This window comes from Dermacentor andersoni, chromosome 7 (genome assembly GCF_023375885.2).
Source record: "Dermacentor andersoni chromosome 7, qqDerAnde1_hic_scaffold, whole genome shotgun sequence".
NCBI classification, from domain to species: domain Eukaryota; kingdom Metazoa; phylum Arthropoda; class Arachnida; order Ixodida; family Ixodidae; genus Dermacentor; species Dermacentor andersoni.
Genome location: NC_092820.1, coordinates 100,410,733 through 100,429,042, shown reverse-complemented (window position 1 = coordinate 100,429,042; position 18,310 = coordinate 100,410,733). Strand labels below are relative to the sequence as shown.

The 18,310-nt window shown below is 44.9% G+C and overlaps 1 protein-coding gene across 1 annotated transcript in view; it reads right to left on the bottom strand.

Annotated features, from left to right (window-relative positions):
* LOC129385677 (BPTI/Kunitz domain-containing protein-like) overlaps positions 1-18,310 on the bottom strand; it is a 63,952-nt gene that overhangs the window by 9,484 nt on the left and 36,158 nt on the right. Inside the window, exons 3-5 of the mRNA XM_055072591.1 lie at positions 10,050-10,111; positions 6,366-6,438; positions 3,256-3,444 (exon numbers count right to left, since the gene is read on the bottom strand). Coding sequence (XP_054928566.1) covers positions 3,256-3,444; positions 6,366-6,396 — 220 coding nt within the window. The 5' untranslated portion in view covers positions 6,397-6,438; positions 10,050-10,111. The remainder of the gene's footprint in view (positions 1-3,255; positions 3,445-6,365; positions 6,439-10,049; positions 10,112-18,310) is intronic.

The window sequence follows — 18,310 nt, the reverse complement described above, 5'->3', positions numbered from 1 at the left end:
TTCCTCTCAGCCTTGTCATTAGCCCAGTCTGTGTCGCAAAAGTTTGTATGCACTTCCTAGTTCTCTGGTAGACTTGTGCATTATTCTTTGTCTGTTTCACATAGCGAAGAATGTGCCTTACGCCATTCCAATGTTCTTCTGTGGGATGTTCATTGAACTGGTTCATGTAAGTAGTCGAAAAAGCCAAGTCCGGCCTTGTGCCTCCGACAAGGTAAAGCAACGCACCAATTGCTTGTCTGTACTTGCGGGTCAGGTCCTCACTTGATGGGTTATTGTCTCCTTTTTGGTACTTGCTTCCAGGATCCAAAGGAGATGCTGCTGCCTTTGCATCTGACATGCCAAACTTCTCCAGTATGTCGTTAGCATAGGCCGTCTGGTTCAGTGTTGGTTTTCCATCTTTTTCTTTTTTCAGTCGTATGGAAAGAATGTGGCTAGCTTAACCCAAGTCTCTTGTATCAAATTCTTGACCCAAGTGGCTCTTCAAGTCAGCAATCTGCTTCTCATCTTCTGCGATGACGTGGCACCCCGTCATGTCAAGCAATGTTTGGTTCATTCTCACTGCGACTCCATTCTGCTCAGGCGTGCCAGGAATGGTCAGCTGGTGCCTTATGTCATGCTTGGCCAGGTACTTGTTGAACTCTTTGCTTGTGTACTCTCCCCCATTGTCACTACGCAAGGTATTCATCTTCATGTTGTGCAGATTTTCCGCCATGCATCTGTACTTGTCAAACATCTTAAGCACTTCGTTTTTAGCCTTCATGGGGTACACCACAGTATATCTTGAGTAGTCGTCTGTGAAGGTTACAAAGTAATTGGAGCCCCCTTTGGTCTTTGGTGTGATCTTTCTAACCACATCTGAATGCCCCAGCTCCAGTGGAACCTTAGCCCGTGTTGCCTCACCCTTTAAGAAACTGCTTCGCCTTGGCTTTCCCAGACATGTGTCACATTTGTCCTTCACAGGGTCTTCACTAGCTCCACAGAGGCGTCGGACAGCATCCTGGTGAAGGTGGCCTAGTCGCATGTGCCACAAAGCTGCGTCTTTTGTCTTTGCCATCTTCGTCGATATTATTTCTTCTTTGACAGAGCACTGTCTTCCTTCTCGGGTTGCAGTAAGGATCAGCTGACCGGTGTCCTTTGTAACTTCGGCTTTGCCCCCGGCGAACGTCACGTGCAAAACTCGCTCTTCAATTCTTCCGACTGATAGTAGGTTGCCGTTCAAGTCGGGCACATAGAAGACACCTTCTAGCCTGATGAATGACCCACCGCACTCTTCAGATAGTGGAATCTGAACTCTTTCTTTCCCCATGACACTCATGGATTCTTTGTTTGTAGTTTCTACTCCTGACTCGCATGGCTTGAAGTCAGTGACCTTCGCCTTGTGCTATGTCATGCAATCTTCATGCGATCTGTAGCACCGCTATCAAGATGCCACACATTAGGAGGCGCTGTTATCACATTTTTGGCACATAAAGCCATCTGTGTTGCAATCTTTGCCTGTGATGAGTTTCTCTTCTTCTGGTCATCCCCTTCGTCTTGAAACTGGTCACAATCTCTGGCGATATGTCCAATTTTGCCACAAGCAAAGCATCGCACCTTCTTCTTTTGCATACTTGAGGTGCATTGACGAAACTTCTCGTCCTTCTTGACAGTTAGTTGACGCACCTTCTCGTTTGGTTGCTTGTTCTCAGTCCTTATTCGAGCTTTAGTGATCAGGGCCCTTGTCTGACTTTCTTCGTCGCTTAACCGATATTTGTCACGATGCAGGTTTCTCTTTTCTTCGATCAGCAGCCTTGTCTTCCCTGCTTTGGTCGTGAAGGTTTGTTCGTCTTGCTCCAAATTCAGAATGAGTGGTTCGTATGTATCAGGAAGCCCATTAGCATCACTAATGCAACCTCTCTGTCTGTAAATGCGTAGCCTGCATATGACAACTTCCTATGCGGCACCATCGATCTTCCTAGGTAATCTTGCATTTACTCCTGTCTCTTCATTTTTACGTTGAAAAAGTCGCGCCTCAGCTGGAGTATATGCAAGAGTCGAAATTTTGAGTGCATTTCCTGCAGCGTATTCGAGGCTTCTTTTGCAGTTCTGCAAGTCCCGATGTCGACCAGGTAGTTGTCCTCGACGATAATGAACAGAAAGGTCAGGGCCTTGTTGTCAGTCTGCTTTTCTTGCTCGTTCATTTCTCTATTATAGAAACCAGGGTCAATCGCTTCTCAGCGTCCCTTCTGTACGAGAGCTACTCTTACCCTTATCGACCATGTGTTATAGTTATCTCATGACAACTGCGGCCGTCTAAACTCGTCTAATGCCCACATATTCGCTGATCTTCGAACGCAAAAGGGACAAAGCCCTCTTCTTCGGAGCTGTTTCTCAAATAGCGTACGCGAAAACGATTTGTCAGTCACTTCTTCCCGAAAAATTTTGCCGCTATCATCCACTGAAAAGAGTTTGTCAGTCACTTCCTGACAGTTTTGCCGTACTCACGCCGGATGTGCCTAAGCATCTTCCGTACACATCCAACATGAAGCCTGCAGCAACGCCGGTGTCGCGTGACGGTCCGTCTTTCTTGCTAAAAGAAAATACGCACTTCTCACTTTTCTTCATGGGCACACACCGCTTGTTAGTCACTTCTGCCCGACAGTTCCACGATACTCACGCCTGTGTAAACTTCTGAAAACATTGGCACGACGTAGTGAAGGCGGTGTAGATTGACGTTTTATGCTTCAACGTGGTCGCACTTTTTCATCACTCAACCAAGCCAATCTCATTTCTTCCAAAAAGTGGTCGATGCGTCGTCCTGCGCCCATAACCTTTTGGTTTTGTTGAGTACGCAGGGTGACCAGATATTTTGGGGTCGCGGATTGACTAGATTTAGCACGAAGCCAATGAAACAACACACAACTGTCAAGCTGCCATTTTGTTTAATAGCACAGACAAAAAAAAAAAAAAACGAGAGCAAGAAAACAAGAGTGGCATTGAAAAGCTGAAACAGCGACGGGGCACCAACGGATACATGGCACGATCTCATGACTGGCCATTACACTACTCACAGGCCTCTCCCTGCGATCGCCAATTACCCCTGTTTTGCGCCAACCGATTTTAACTAGCATATGCAAATTTCTTAATTCATAGAACACTACAAATTTTATATCTCACAATCCCACTAATTCTGACGCTACCTGCGTCTTGAAATCACACGAAATGAAAAATAACACTTGTTCGCTAAAAAAAAAAGTGCAAGAGAAGCAACATTGCCTTTGGGGAGTTTGCAGGCCATCTCGCATTTTTCCTTGGTGCGGTACTGGTTTTCGGTACCGCCACAGCCCCCGTAGATGAACTGTTCGCATTGACCCTTCTTGAAGTTGTAAGCCCATAGCCTGAAGAACGCCGTGCATGGTCCCATGACAGCTGTTGCCATGCACTTTCTATCGTAGTCGGTGGTGTCTGAAAATTCAGTGTTGACTATAAATAAAGGCAAGGGACGACAGGAAGCATCGTAGATGGTTAGAGCCACGGCGGTAAGCTTTCCGCAACATTCTGGCTGGCTTAAATCAACAACGCGACGGCGAAAATCATGTTCCATGCTTCACTTCATCGCAAAGAACACTAAAGCTATTGACTCACGCGTTTCGTTTTATACAAAGCGCACCAAGGAAATTGGAACGCGGAGTTGCTCTCTGTCTGGAACAACAAACAACATTCCAGGACTGGGCAGAGCAGCAAAAGGAAGAAATAATTTTTAACTTTAAAAATTTTAATGTGCCTAAACGACATTATGATTACGAGGTACATCGTAGTGAAGGACTGCGGGTTAAGTTTGACTACCCGGGGTTCATTAAAGTGCTCCTATAGTCTAAGTACATGACCCTTTCTACATTTCACCACCATTGAAATGAGGCCGGCGTGGCCGGGATCGACACCGATATCTCGGGCTCAACAGCGCAGCACCGCATGGGTTAGCGCGGCGCTTCTCTTTAGCTTTCGTAACCCGCGCTTTACGTCTGCTGCATTTCCTATGCGAAATACTTATAGGGTTATCATAAAACTGCCGCGTATAAAAAAAAAACAAAGTAACGAAACTAAGATTCTCCTCGTTTCTTCGCGCATTCAGAACTGCAGGAAGGCAAAAAAAATCCAGAAAGGGAAGGAATGTTTGTGCCGCAGCAGCCATTAGAAAGTAACTCAATATTGACGCAGAAATCAATTTCAGCCAAGATAGAAGAAAAGTTTACAAGAGCTTCTCGCCAGGAAAGGAGTTCGCATTTTGTTCGAAGATATCCCTGACAGAGAGAATTACAACTTCGCATATTTCCAATGTACTTTAGCTCCACTACACACTAAATTGCATGGAAAAGACCCGACACGCATCCTATCAATTCACACCCGCCAGACACAAAAACACCAGCACACCACTCCCAGCTTTCTACAACCTATATGGACGCCTGTACTAGAAGTACTGATAAAACATAAATAGCACGCCCCAATGAGAGCCGAAAAAAAAAAAGCCGTGGCCTGGCAAAATTTTCTTAGCCGCATATAATCAAACGCAGTGTGAATAAGAAAGACCCTTAAATAATGCTTGTTTCGTCACACATTTCTATATTGTTGAAATATCTGCCGATGCGAACGTAAGGTCTGCAACAAATGTCTCCATGTCGCAGTTGGGAGACAAATGGCAATATTTGGCTTAACTACGCTAACAATCAGACTAAATAAAAGATAAATTTGTGAGTTTCCCATGGCAGTGACCACATTTTTGAAGCTATGCAAGTATTACCAGCCGCGGCTTCCTTTTGCTGATGGCTCTAGCTGTGAGGTACATACTTTCTCATCATTTGTTTCCGGCAACGCTATCTCTGTTTACACCTTATTTAACGTCGCAAGATTTCTCGCCTGTTGTTTTTTATGGTATACCATGCCATCGCTTACCGCGCCACTGACGTATTTGCCGTTCTAGAAGCACGGCGAATATTCTTGCTAAATTCAATTCCTCGGTGGTAAATATACGCTTACCTATACTGTAAGAACGTAAACACTTATTAAAGTCATCGTTTAGTCATTTTATTCATGACCATCGCGAAGAGTGCTCTTGCCCAAATTTTCTTCTTTCTTTCCTTTTTCTTCCTGGGGAGGGGCAGTTAAAGGATAAGCACGTTCTGCACATATGCGTCAGTTTTATGCGCGTAGCGGACGTATGCAGCCAGTTTATACCCACCCTGTGAAGCTTAACAAAACGACCGCTGTAATGTTTTAGCAAATTTTCATGGCGTGCACTCTTTCTCCTTTTCTTGACAGCGTTTGCTATTCTCAGACTCAATGCGAGATTAGTCTAGACGCGTCCCAGTGTTGCCTGAAACAGTGCTGACTTCATATATGTTCAGAAGCATGCCGAGCAGATAATTGTACGGTCAAAACAGCTTGCACACTGCGCTGCGCAAACACTGCACAAGAAAAAAAACTTCCCAAAATTTTTATAGCTTACTTTGGATGCATCTATTTTCTACCTCTATTGAAATCATTATTGCTTTCTTAGATTGGCGCAAGATGAACGCTTATGTTTCGCGAAGTTTGTTCTTCCCTGCAGATTACAGAGTTCAGCTACATTTTGGCGTATGCTCCTTGATGCAACATTTGGCGCCTGAGTGAACGGAAACACGTTATTAATAAAGATATTGCTATATTATGACATTTGTAATTATGAATGCGCAAGCAGCTAAACAAATAGAACGCTACCCAGTCTGATTACTGAACAAACATTAATTGGAAGCCGTGAGCAGAAAAAAAACTTGAAACTGAGGGACTTGTTTTTTTTTTGTTATAACCGTATGAGGCCAAAAGAAAATGAAGTCAGGCAGGACACAGGGGAAATTATTTGTTCATTGTTATAATTCAAATGTAAAAACAAAAAGGAAAAAAAGAAAATGGAAGTGAACGAAAAGGCAACGTACTGCTGCTTGTAGGAGCCGTATTTACACCATCCGTATTACATGTGTCATGTTTTACTATAGATCTACACGGCCGGCCGTTATTCTGCTCACTTTATTAGGCATTGGCTTGAGCTCGCTAGATATGAAAATAGGGTTGTTAGCCAGCGACACTCGTGCCAATAACAACCGATCTGGTATACATACTTTCAATCGCAAGCATAAAGCAGTACAGGAAATTAGAAGCAGGCAACTTGCCAGTGAACTCCCGTATACAGTATCGCGGCATCTGCACTTACTGAATCAAGATTTTTGCTATGCAATGAGCGTGAAAGTTTAGGTCAACCGACAGGCCCGATTTGTGTTAGTTAAAACCGCATTAATTCAACCTACAGTCAAGTCAGTGAAGCTAAATTTACGAAGATTTTGAACTTGGCTCACCTTTTTCTTGCGAATTCTCGACGGTCACCATGGAAGATGCCTCAACATCTTCCGCCGAGGACACAACAGGTTGCTGCGCATGGAGTAATTGTTTATATTTCGCCTTACATGCAGTGAGCACTGAAGTTTACAGCACGCAAGATAGTTGCGTGCAATGAACTTCGCGACTTACAACCACCCAACGATGGCCTGTTGTGCAAGCCAGTATTACCATGACTCCTGAAGGGTGTGAAATTGCAACTGTAAGCAATATTTATGCAAGAGCATTACATGGCCCACTGATCGAAAAAGCCGCTGGTGTCTGCAGCAGCGAAATCACCTAGAATCACTATTGGCTGCGACGCCACGTTATAGCACGCGGGTCGCTTTGCTGGCTCGGGCCTCGAAGCAGCAGAGCGGGCGAAACAGAACACCAGCGCGCCAGGTTTTCCACGAGGCAGAGGGCATCGCCATGACTTCACATCACCCTCGCTCTCGCTCTCAGAAGCCTGTGTTATCGGCGCGTTCATTGTCCACGCAGGATCTCGCCTGCGTTCGAATTACGCCTCGGTAAGGCCAAATCGAAACACGAAAACCGTCTCAACCCGCTCGCCTGTCGGCGAGGAGTGCATAACTCGAAGGTCCGCTGAGCAGCGTTAAACTGGACATTTCGGATTCACACCACATAAGAAGCGTTCAGGTCTTCTCGGATTTTATGTTTGAGCGACCTGCTTATGCAATTTTTTGAAGACAGTGTGCTACAACTAATACTGTGAGCGCGGAGTTTCAGAAAAACAATATTACTGTTTGTGGTCATCGGAAAAGTACACGGTGTAAAATCATTAGTGCTACAGTTACCTAAATATGGCAGCTGCTTTAGCTCACACGTCATAGCTCATCGAATAAGCGCAAAAAACAGGGACGTGGTTGCAATCATGTTCAGGAATTTTGACCTTCCCCTTCGGCCATCTGTGGTACATCAGCGCTATAAAGACAAGCGTAACTCAAAGGGCAGCATTTTCAAATAAATTATATTTCAGAGGATCCCCCGAATAGTAACAACTTTCTGTTAGCAACGCGGACAGGGTACTCACTTGTAATAGCATGTGAATTTACGGTAGTTCTCTGCTGCATTGTTGCAGTCTTTTAATCAGGACCAAAGCACTGCTATAACATAGCAGGGAACTTGCGATCTGCTCTCAAGATGGGTTCCGTGATTTGTGGGCGTTCCACGCAATATTTGACGAAGTAACCAGGTGAAATATATGTAAAATTATTAGACACCACAATATGCAAGAACATGGTATATGTAATATCCTCGCTCGAGAAGACACATTCCTTCATCTTATTTTTTTGGTCGACAAGCATGGCATACCTGTCGACGTTATCAAACTTTTATAATGAGCCCGTCCCATTCTTTACCTATGTGTGTCGTACGGAAAAATATTCTGGGGACCATCAGTGTATTTTGTCGGTGGGCCGGATGTCATTACTGCATCTCAGATTCCTGGTAACTGGAAAGACTTTACTTTGAATGTTTAGCACAGTGCAAGGAACAGCAACGAAAGACAGAAAGAAACAAGGACACGATTAACTTAACTATTCCTGATATTTCGCTACTTGCGTCAATCTTGACAGTTTTGTCTTTCACTACTTGCCTTGATTTCGTCAAGCGCATGTCTTGTTTTTTGTTTCTGGTTTTTGTCGAACCTCTGGTTGATTTTTTTTTAGCATGATGTTTTCTTTATAAGATCATTTCAGAACCAGTGCCGTGTCATTTTTTCGCCCTTTTGTCCCTGTTACTCTGTGTTGTATTACATGTTCTAAATGAATCCTAACCAGCTCGTCTAGGTATCGCCATTTTCCTTGACTTGAAAGGCCGTCAGTATCATTTAGCTGCAATTACGGGAATATGACACATGCACCAACGTTGCTAAGTAAGGAGTTCATGACGCTGCTGAAGTTATGGAGTGCTTGAGTTGCTCCTATTTAGCGCCCACTATGGTAGATAGACTGCTACGCGTGGCTTCCTTCTACTAAGCGCTATGTCGCGGGCTCGATTCCTAGCAGTAGCGCTCGCATTTTAATGCAGGCGAAATGCAATAAATCCCGCAAATTTTGCGCTGTGAATGCCGCATAAAAGAACTTCACGCGGACGAAATTACTGCGTGATTCCCACTACTCTGTCCATCATGGCGCATTTGCGGGTTTCTTATTTTTGTAACGTGAAACTCCAAAATTTTAGTTCAATTTCTGTTTAGCTGATAGCCATGTACACGCAATCATACCTAGCCTAGCATGGAAAGGAGGCAATGACAACTAACTTTCCTGACAAGATGAAATGCAAACAAATAAAAAAAAATAGATGCGCCGACAAGTTTTAACATCAGGAATCTGATGATACATGAAGTAGCTAGCAGAGTTTCCATATAATTTTAAAAATACTTCGCTAAAATAAATTAAGGATCAGCAAATCGTTATCAATATATTGGAGAGTTCATTATGCTCTTGAAGTTAAACAGCGCTAGAATTATTGCAATTTAGCAACCAGTACGGTTGATCCATTCCATCACAAGGAAGGTTAAGGGAGGCAAGTATGAAGCAAATTATTGTTACCATGCCATGTGTACCAGAGAGCTATATCTCAGTTGTACCAATTCCTGCATGTCGCATTTGGTAAGTGTGATTATTATAGGTTTATAGCCTGTTTCTTGGCTAATTTCCTGTGTTCAAAAAAATATAATGCTCTTATTCATTGAACGACCACGCCTTAGAGCATCACTTCGTTACAAATTTACTTGAATGCGCACCGCAGCGTGTATCATTCGTTCTGTCTGTGATATGCTGCTGCGAGAACATGTCTCTATCTTCAGTTCGCTGTTAGGAACATATTTAAACTAGTATTGGGAATCGTATATAGGAGATGCTCCATTTGGACTCTGCCAAAAACGTTTTGAAAACATAGCAAGGTCAAAAAGTTATGTTTTTCTGGCGTATCCATGCCGCCTGGTCTTGTGACTTGCGTAACATTGGTCGAACATGCACACAAGCACTATACAGCTTGAATTCACTCTGCACACTTGAGTTGCAAAATACTGTCCTCTGCGACGCCCGTGGTTCTACAAACTTTTGCTCGCAATTGTGCCTGTACGTACAGCATAAAAAATTCTTTCGAAAGCATAATTTTTTTCTTGCCTACTTTATGCCAATAAATGCCATTCCGTTTGGCTATTTACAATATTATTTTAATACAATTAACGTTCTTAGAATACCTTCCACACTTTCCGGTGTCGGTGCCGGCATCTAACCATTTTGCTTTTATGACAATTTGGGTGACTGGCTATGTGTCGCTGCGTATGTGCAGCTTTTCAATGCCTGAACGAGTTCCTTTAAAATTCATCCGGCGCTGGGCAGACTCGAACCTGAATATATATTCAGACACTACTGCGTGTGTATGCGTGTATTCAGACACTTGCCACGCTCGACCTTCGTGATGAAACCGCTAGATGGCGCAGCGTGTCCACCTGGAAGCGCCAGAGGTCACCTTAGCTGCAGTGCACACACCATACATGATGGGTTTCGGTGCTTAGAGTACGGCATTACTTCAATGCTAATTGCATTAACGTGAACAGTGACCCTGAAATGGTTCCTGCCGGGATATGTTTTTTTTTATGTAGTGCTCCGATAAAAGGAATTACGTCTTACAATTCTCGGCCGAATAAGCCAGGAGCCAGGCGTTGCACCCGAGTCTCGCTGCACGGCGGAGGCTGCAAAAAACGAAAACATAGCATAATGAAGAGTGGTGACCTTTCAGATTTGTTCCAGCAGCGGCAAAAAAATAATGCAGTCAGCGTACGAATGTGTAGAGAATTAGGATGTGGCCTCGGGAGCACATCCAAATTGGCAGCTGCTCATACACACTTTGTCAAGGTTTTATTGTGACCACAGGGTTTGACGCTATTTGTATGGTGTGTACTCTTTCCCCGGGAGAAGGACAGCCGAATGTCGGGCCGGTAGATGCCTGTGCCTATTTGAATAACGGGTGAGAAAACGGCGGCAGCGTTGTTCTAGACCCATCCCTTCCAGCAAACATTAGCGGAGACAACCAGAAGGCCACGGCTGCGGTATTTTCTTTCAACATTTTCTTTATGCAACGAGAGGAATTCCTTCCTGCGTGGCTCTTTTAAGGTTTTAAGTGGACGCCATATTCTGGAAACAAGGCACGTTGACTGCGAAACTGGTGTGGAGCTCAATGCCCTATTGTTTTGTTGGAATATTTAATATTCCAACAATGCCCAGCATCGGCATCGTCGTGTCTCTGGAAAAGTCACGTGCGCCACTCATTTCCTGTGATTGCTAAGAAGACAGACAGGCCCCGCACACTCTCAAGTTCAACAAATGGCCACAGAGGGCGAAAAAATCGACCGCGCGCTGCTGCTAATAAAACTAGCATAGTAATATCACTTCGGGATGCTTACGTTAGTTTGAACATTTTCCGCTGGAGGCGCCGTAATAAGCGCAATTTTTTTTTGCAAACTTTCGCCTACAATTACCGAAGCACGTTTATTACATGAAAAAGAGGGCGAAATTATCATTGCTAATTTGATATTGTATTCTTTGTAAGTAAGTTTATTGTTTCTTTGTCATTATAAACGCAAATAGCGTTCAGCATCATCGATCTTTCACGTGACCTCTGGCCTGGATTTAAAATTTTTACCGGTATTTTCGAGTGCATGGCGGCACGGATTCATTCGTTCGTGCGCTCAGGCTGGTTGCTTCTTTTTCGCTAAAACTAGTTTATTGCGCTTCGATGTCACGCGTTATTTAACCTGGGGTGAAGTGACGTGTTTGCAAGCGGACATGCAAGCCCGAAAGTTGGGTATCGGTCGTGAGCCATTCGGAACACGTCTGCATCGAAACGGGAGCTGGATTCTGGTGCGGCTGACAACGGCAATAACGGTGAGTCGTTTAACACGGCTGCTTGAATCGTTATATAATATTCGTCTCATTAACTTACAGGCGGAGACAAGTTAACGTAGATCCTGCACAGCATATGGCAGCCGGGATCCTCCGTTGCTGTTTCCTAAGTAAGCCGTTACTTGCGAGGCTGTCGTTATACACACACAAATCGGGAAAGAAAGAGCGATATCGGAACGCGCGCCTCATTTTTAATCTTATTGTAGCCGTGGCCATAGGTGACTGGGTAGCCTTAACAATATACATATACAACTTATTTTCGAGTCCGCCGGCAACTTTTTTCGTCCACAAAATCGAATAATCCTTTGGTAAAATGATGTGAAAGTACAGAATTTAATGTATCAAACAGTTGCAAGCGTGGTAATTCACTCATATTTCGTACTTGTTGGTTCCAAATGTTCTTGCTGTTCACTTTGGTTTACCGTAGGGCATTTATTTTTGCAGTAGTGCAGCAGTGCATCACGTTCATGCAGAAAAATAATGCATCAGTTCTAATAGCTTCATGACTTTCATGTATTTGCTTGTGGAACCAGCAGTGTGATCTCTTCCAGTGTATAAATGAACGCACAAATGTTCTCATTTGTGATCTTAATAATACTTAAACTGTTTACATGCATTGTATAGTTAGGCAGGCATAAATTTATGGACAATAGCAATATTTATTTAACATGCTGCTTAAGTGCCCTAGAACAGACAGGGTATATTTGCATGTGTTCTGTAGTCGCAAACCATTACAATATATATGTCACACCTTTTTGCATTTCATATTGCAAAATTGTGCTTTTTTCAATTTCTGATTCAGTCAAAATTTCTGTTCCAGACATGCAGTAATGAGGATGGCACCAGTATAAAGCAACACACTCCACACACTAAACAGAAGCTGCTGCCTGCTACAACAAGGCCATTGTGTGGACATTGGCTGCTACTACAAGGTAAACAACATGTGGTTCAGAAATAAGTATGCCTGATATATGCTGTATTGTCTTGCTAGTCTTGAGATACATGTCATTTGTTTGCAGCAGAAATGAATGTTTGCTCATGTTTATGGTTCAGTATAATTGGTTCGAACATAAAAGAAAACACACATGAGTTTGGCTAATCTGTGCTGTATCTCATGTGTCACCGTTCTGCCCCAACAGAGTCCATGCCAAGCATACCTTGGTCATCACAGGAGCTCCTATCCACACCAACAGAAAGGGGCTGGAGCTGAATTTGCAAGGCTTTTACACCACGAACAAAGAAGCGCATGCAGAAGAATTTACATGAGATATCAAGTCTGCAGAGCACTGTGTCAAGACTGAAAAGAGCTTCAGCCACCATTCCACCAGCGCGGACAAATTGGCTGAGTCATCCAGGTAACTCAAAAAGGACTTTATGGAAATTCTTCGTCTCCAGATGTGCCTGCAACTTCTGATCAAGCACGGACGAAGCTGGCCAAAAGAGTTCCATCAGTTTGCCCTTAATCAGCTTCCTGGCCATGTCAATTCCATTTGTGCCAAGTGTAATTTTTCTTCTATAAATGCAAGCTTTTTCATTGTCCATTCTTGTTAGAGATCATTCATCCTCATCCAAACATAAAGGTCAACCGATTCTTCGCTGATACTTAATACCAGTCACTGTCTAGTAGCATAACATATTTGTAGCAGTACCTTTTAATGCATGTTGTCATGCACAATTCCTCTCCTGAAATAGCTGATGCAACATCGACATGTTTCTTGCATTAACCTACGCACTGTTTGCTATGCACCATTTTACTTTTCTTGATGTTTTTGGCCTTCAGTGCTTGCAGAGCAGGGTGGCTTCTCTCTTGAATGCAAGCTTTCTCACTTTCCATATTCCTAGTCTCGTTGATGGTTGCTCTTCTTCCTCGATAGCCTGGGTCTTTACGCAAGCTACACTGAATGATAGATTGCAGAATCTGGTTTTGCTGCCCCACTTGGTTGTGGTCGCAGTGTTACATTTCTCGGATGTGGGGGCCTGCTCAGTTACATTGGTAAGCAGTCTCTCGAGGTAAACATTTGCTCCTGCAGTCCGCACAGCGGCATAGACTCCCAATTTACACACCATGATTCGTGCTCCCCGTTCAGCCTTTCCTGCTGCAGCCATGTGCAAATTGTGCCTGCGGCCTTTCTCAGTCGCACTTAAGCACGAACGGAGACAAGCATACGTGCTTACATGGTCCAACGTGTTTGAAGTTCATAGCCACATGGGTGGAAAGGCCCGCATAAATGGCTGCCGAAGGTGATGCCCACGAAAGCGACTTGTCCATATTGAGACAAAGTGGGACGCCAAATGTGAGCCACACATTAGTGGCCCTCGACAGAAAAGAAACATGCAGGTTGGAAAGGAGTTAACGCTAAAATGCCAGATAGTCCATTTCGCTGTGTTGGTTGTGGCAGCAGATGCCTGCATCACCTGATTTCTTCGCAATGGAAGTTGCTCATCTTCAACGGCAACTGTCGGTTCAAACAGGTGCGACGCTCTGTCCAATCTGTTTGTACTGCTGTTTGTCGCTCGTTACCAGAGCACCACATGCGACGAAGGCAAGCATTATGCCTGTAAGTAGGCGGCTGAATGTATCCTAAGAGACCCGTGTATGTGAATGCTCACTGTTGCCATATGGTTTGTAGCCAATGTATAACGTATTCTCTGAACACTATGTGGTGAATGATTGCCGTTTATTTTTGCTGTTATCTCACTTGGTTACGGTCGCCGTATTATGCTTATCGGATGTGGGGGCCTGGTCAGTTGCATTGGAAAACAGTCTCTCGAGGTAAGCATTTGCTCCTGCAGTCCGCACAGCGACATAGACTCCCAGTGTACACACACCATAACTGGTGCTCCCCGTTCATTTTTTCCTGTTGCAGCCATGGGCAAATTGTGCTTGCGGCCTACCTCGGCCATGATTTGCTCAAAACTGAGACCAGCATATGTGCTTACATGGTTCGAAGTGTATGAAGTTGATAGCCGTACGGGGGGAAATGCCTGCAAAAATGGCTGCCAAAGGTGATGCCCACGAAAGCGACTTGTCCATATTGAGACAAAGTGGGACGCCAAATGTGAGCCACACATTAGTGGCCCTCGACAGAAAAGAAACATGCAGGTTGGAAAGGAGTTAACGCGAAAATGCCGGATAGTCCATTTCGCTGTGTTGGTTGTGGCAGCAGATGCCTGCATCACCTGATTTCTTCGCAATGGAAGTTGCTCATCTTCAACAGCAACTGTCGGTTCAAACAGGTGCGACGCTCTGTCCAATCTGTTTGTACTGCTGTTTGTCGCTCGTTACCAGACCACCACATGCGACGAAGGCAAGCATTATGCCTGTAAGTAGGCGGCTGAATGTATCCTAAGAGACCCGTGTATGTGAATGCTCACTGTTGCCATATGGTTTGTAGCCAATGTATAACGTATTCTCTGAACACTATGTGGTGAATGACTGCCGTTTATTTTTGCTGTTATCTCACTTGGTTACGGTTGCCGTATTATGCTTATCGGATGTGGGGGCCTGGTCAGTTGCATTGGAAAACAGTCTCTCGAGGTAAGCATTTGCTCCTGCAGTCCGCACAGCGGCATAGACTCCCAATTTACACACCAAGATTCGTGCTCCCCGTTCAGCCTTTCCTGCTGCAGCCATGTGCAAATTGTGCCTGCGGCCTTTCTCAGTCGCAATTAAGCACGAACGGAGACAAGCATACGTGCTTACATGGTCCAACGTGTTTGAAGTTCATAGCCACATGGGTGGAAAGGCCCGCATAAATGGCTGCCGAAGGTGATGCCCACGAAAGCGACTTGTCCATATTGAGACAAAGTGGGACGCCAAATGTGAGCCACACATTAGTGGCCCTCGACAGAAAAGAAACATGCAGGTTGGAAAGGAGTTAACGCTAAAATGCCGGATAGTCCATTTCGCTGTGTTGGTTGTGGCAGCAGATGCCTGCATCACCTGATTTCTTCGCAATGGAAGTTGCTCATCTTCAACGGCAACTGTCGGTTCAAACAGGTGCGACGCTCTGTCCAATCTGTTTGTACTGCTGTTTGTCGCTCGTTACCAGACCACCACATGCGACGAAGGCAAGCATTATGCCTGTAAGTAGGCGGCTGAATGTATCCTAAGAGACCCGTGTATGTGAATGCTCACTGTTGCCATATGGTTTGTAGCCAATGTATAACGTATTCTCTGAACACTATGTGGTGAATGATTGCCGTTTATTTTTACTGTTATCTCACTTGGTTACGGTCGCCGTGTTATGCTTATCGGATGTGGCGGCCTGGTCAGTTGCACTGGAAAGCAGTTTCTCGAAGTAAGCATTTGCTCCTGCAATCTGCACAGCGACATAGACTCCCAATTTACACACCGCGATTCGTGCTCCCCGTTCACGTTCAGCCTTTCCTGCTGCAGCCATGGGCAAATTGTGCCTGTTGCCTTTCTCGGCCGCGATTAAGCACGAACGGAGACCGGCATACGTGCTTACATGGTCCGACGTGTGTGAAGTTGGGTGCAAAGGCCCGCAAAAGTGGCTGATGAAGGTGATGCCCACGAAAGCGACTTGTTCATATTGAGACAATGTGGGACACCAAGTGCGAGCCACAAATTAGCGGCCTCCGAAAGAAAAGTAACGTGCAGGTTGTAAAGGAGTTAAGGCTAAAATGCCGGGTAGTCCATGTCGCTGTGTTGGCTGCGGCAGCAGATGCCTGGTTCACCCGATTGTTTCGCAGTGCAAGTTGCTCATCTTTAACGGCGACTGCCGCTGCAAACAGGCGGGACACTGACCAATCTGCATGAGCCGCTGGTTGTCGCTCGTTACTAGACCGCCATGTGTGACGACGACGGTGAGCCGTTTACGAGCTCGCGTCAAAGATTCCATTGTATCTCGACATACAAATTTTATTTCTGCTATTGCACGAGAATGTACATACACTGCTTGTCTTCTGCCAATAAAGTCGCACGTTCTGTTCACTCACTTGTGGCTTGTTTGTATGGGCGTCAGTAGAGGCTCTTTGGTCTCCTGGCAATTAGAACGCACCGGCTACGCGGCAGCCGAGGCGAGTACGGCGCGTGCGAGCGGATACAAGCGTACACGATTAGATACAAGCGGCCATATTGAATAATGCTCTAAAAAAAATGCGCATTTCCGCTTCCTGTTTTAGCAACGTCATCTGGCGTCCACCTAGGTAAGTTCCATGCGCTGCCGCTGCTTATTTTCGAACCACTGCGGAAGGTACAGTTTCCCTTCTCTAAAGTTGTTCTTTATTCTATGAGACAGACTTGTCACTGCTAGCCCTGAAGCAGTTGTCTCTGGCCATTCTCAAAGAGCCTTATTTTGACCGCATTCGCATTTACACGGACGGTTCCACCAAATTCAAACAGCTCTACCGGAGCAGTAGTTCGCACAATACTACGTTGACAGCAGCGCAACTCGCGGCTCTTCAAGGTGCACTCAAGTACGTACTCTCGCAGCCACAAAATCGTTGGGCCAATTTCTGCGATTTCAAATCAGCCCTACAAACTCTGCAATTTGCCGTACGTCATGGGTTATGCGAGCAGCTTGCGTACGAAATAAGGCACACTCATCATCACGTGCTCGAGAAAGGCCACGATGTTGTATTTCAGGGGTTGCCAAGCCACTGCGGAATCGCCGGCAACGACAGCTTAAATGAAGCTGCGTGTTATGCTCACCAAAAATGTTAGCGGGTTCCTATACCACTTTCAAGAACTGATACTGCACGACAATTTCAATCTCTTGCTCGCCACATCATACTTCTTCGATGGTATTCACCGGGTTTCACTAACTCGCGTTTGCTCTCTCTCTCTCTCTCGACCCTAACTTGCGACTTCGTCTACCACCTGAACTCCCCTTTCTCGAAACAATGTCACTGTGTCGCATGTGGTTGGGCGTCGCATTTACGAGTTACTATTCATTCCTGATGAGTATGGCCAACAGTGCGGCGTGCAATTTGTGTGGCTGCGCAGAGACCTTAAAGCACCTTCTGTGACACTCCTGCCTATCCTTTGACACTCAACGACGTACTTTACAAGCGAAACTCAACCTGCTAGACAATAGAGCGCTCTCAGAAGAAAAGATACTTGGACCACGGCCTAAGCATTCTTTCATGCAAAAGGCCACAAAAGCCCTTCTGCGCTTCTTGACGGACACTGAATAGTATGAACGCTTGTGACAGTGGAGATTCCTCTGCGACTGACCCTGAGTGACTGACTATTATTTCTGTTTTCTCACTTTATCCGTTCTTTCTTTCCCCTCCCCAAGTGCAGGATAGCCAACCGGGTGCGTCCTTGGTTAACCTCCCTACGTTTCTCTCTTCTCTCTCTCTCTCTTGCATTTCAATAATTATTCTATTTACACATTCAGCCAATACACAGTGAAGCCAGAACTGCGAATGAAGCAGGCCACATGTCTTTAAAGAACCGAATATTTTTGTTAGCCTTTTTTTCTGTCGGGAAAAATGTATCGGAATATCAGGAAGGTATGGATAGTTTTAGCACAAGAAAATTTTATTTAGACAGCTTTAGAATAAGGGTCCCAAATTTGTGTCGCCTCTTAGAGCTTTGTATACGTTGATTTCGGGTACACAGGACGTACGAGCTTTAGAAGAGGGTATAGCGTTCCAAGTTAGCGGCACTTGTAGTGCCGCTGCGGTTCAAACCTAACCTACGGTAAATAATTAGAGAAAAGAGAAAAGGTGCATTGTTTTTTGCATACGTACTTGTATAAGCCTTTGGCATAGAGTACTATTGGCGTACGGTCAGCCAGTTTTGCAGAGCGCCCCGAAATGCTTGCGCTTCAGTACTGGCCTTAGTGTATAGTAAAAAGGCAATGTGCCACTCAATTTTTCTGACTAAAATTTGAGAGAATTGCAGATCGGTGTCCATTCTCAAAGTGCGCCACGCATATTAGTGCCAATGCTGATGCACTTCTTTTCAGAAATAATAAACATTTGGAATGAATGATTTGCAGAAGAGCTTAATATAC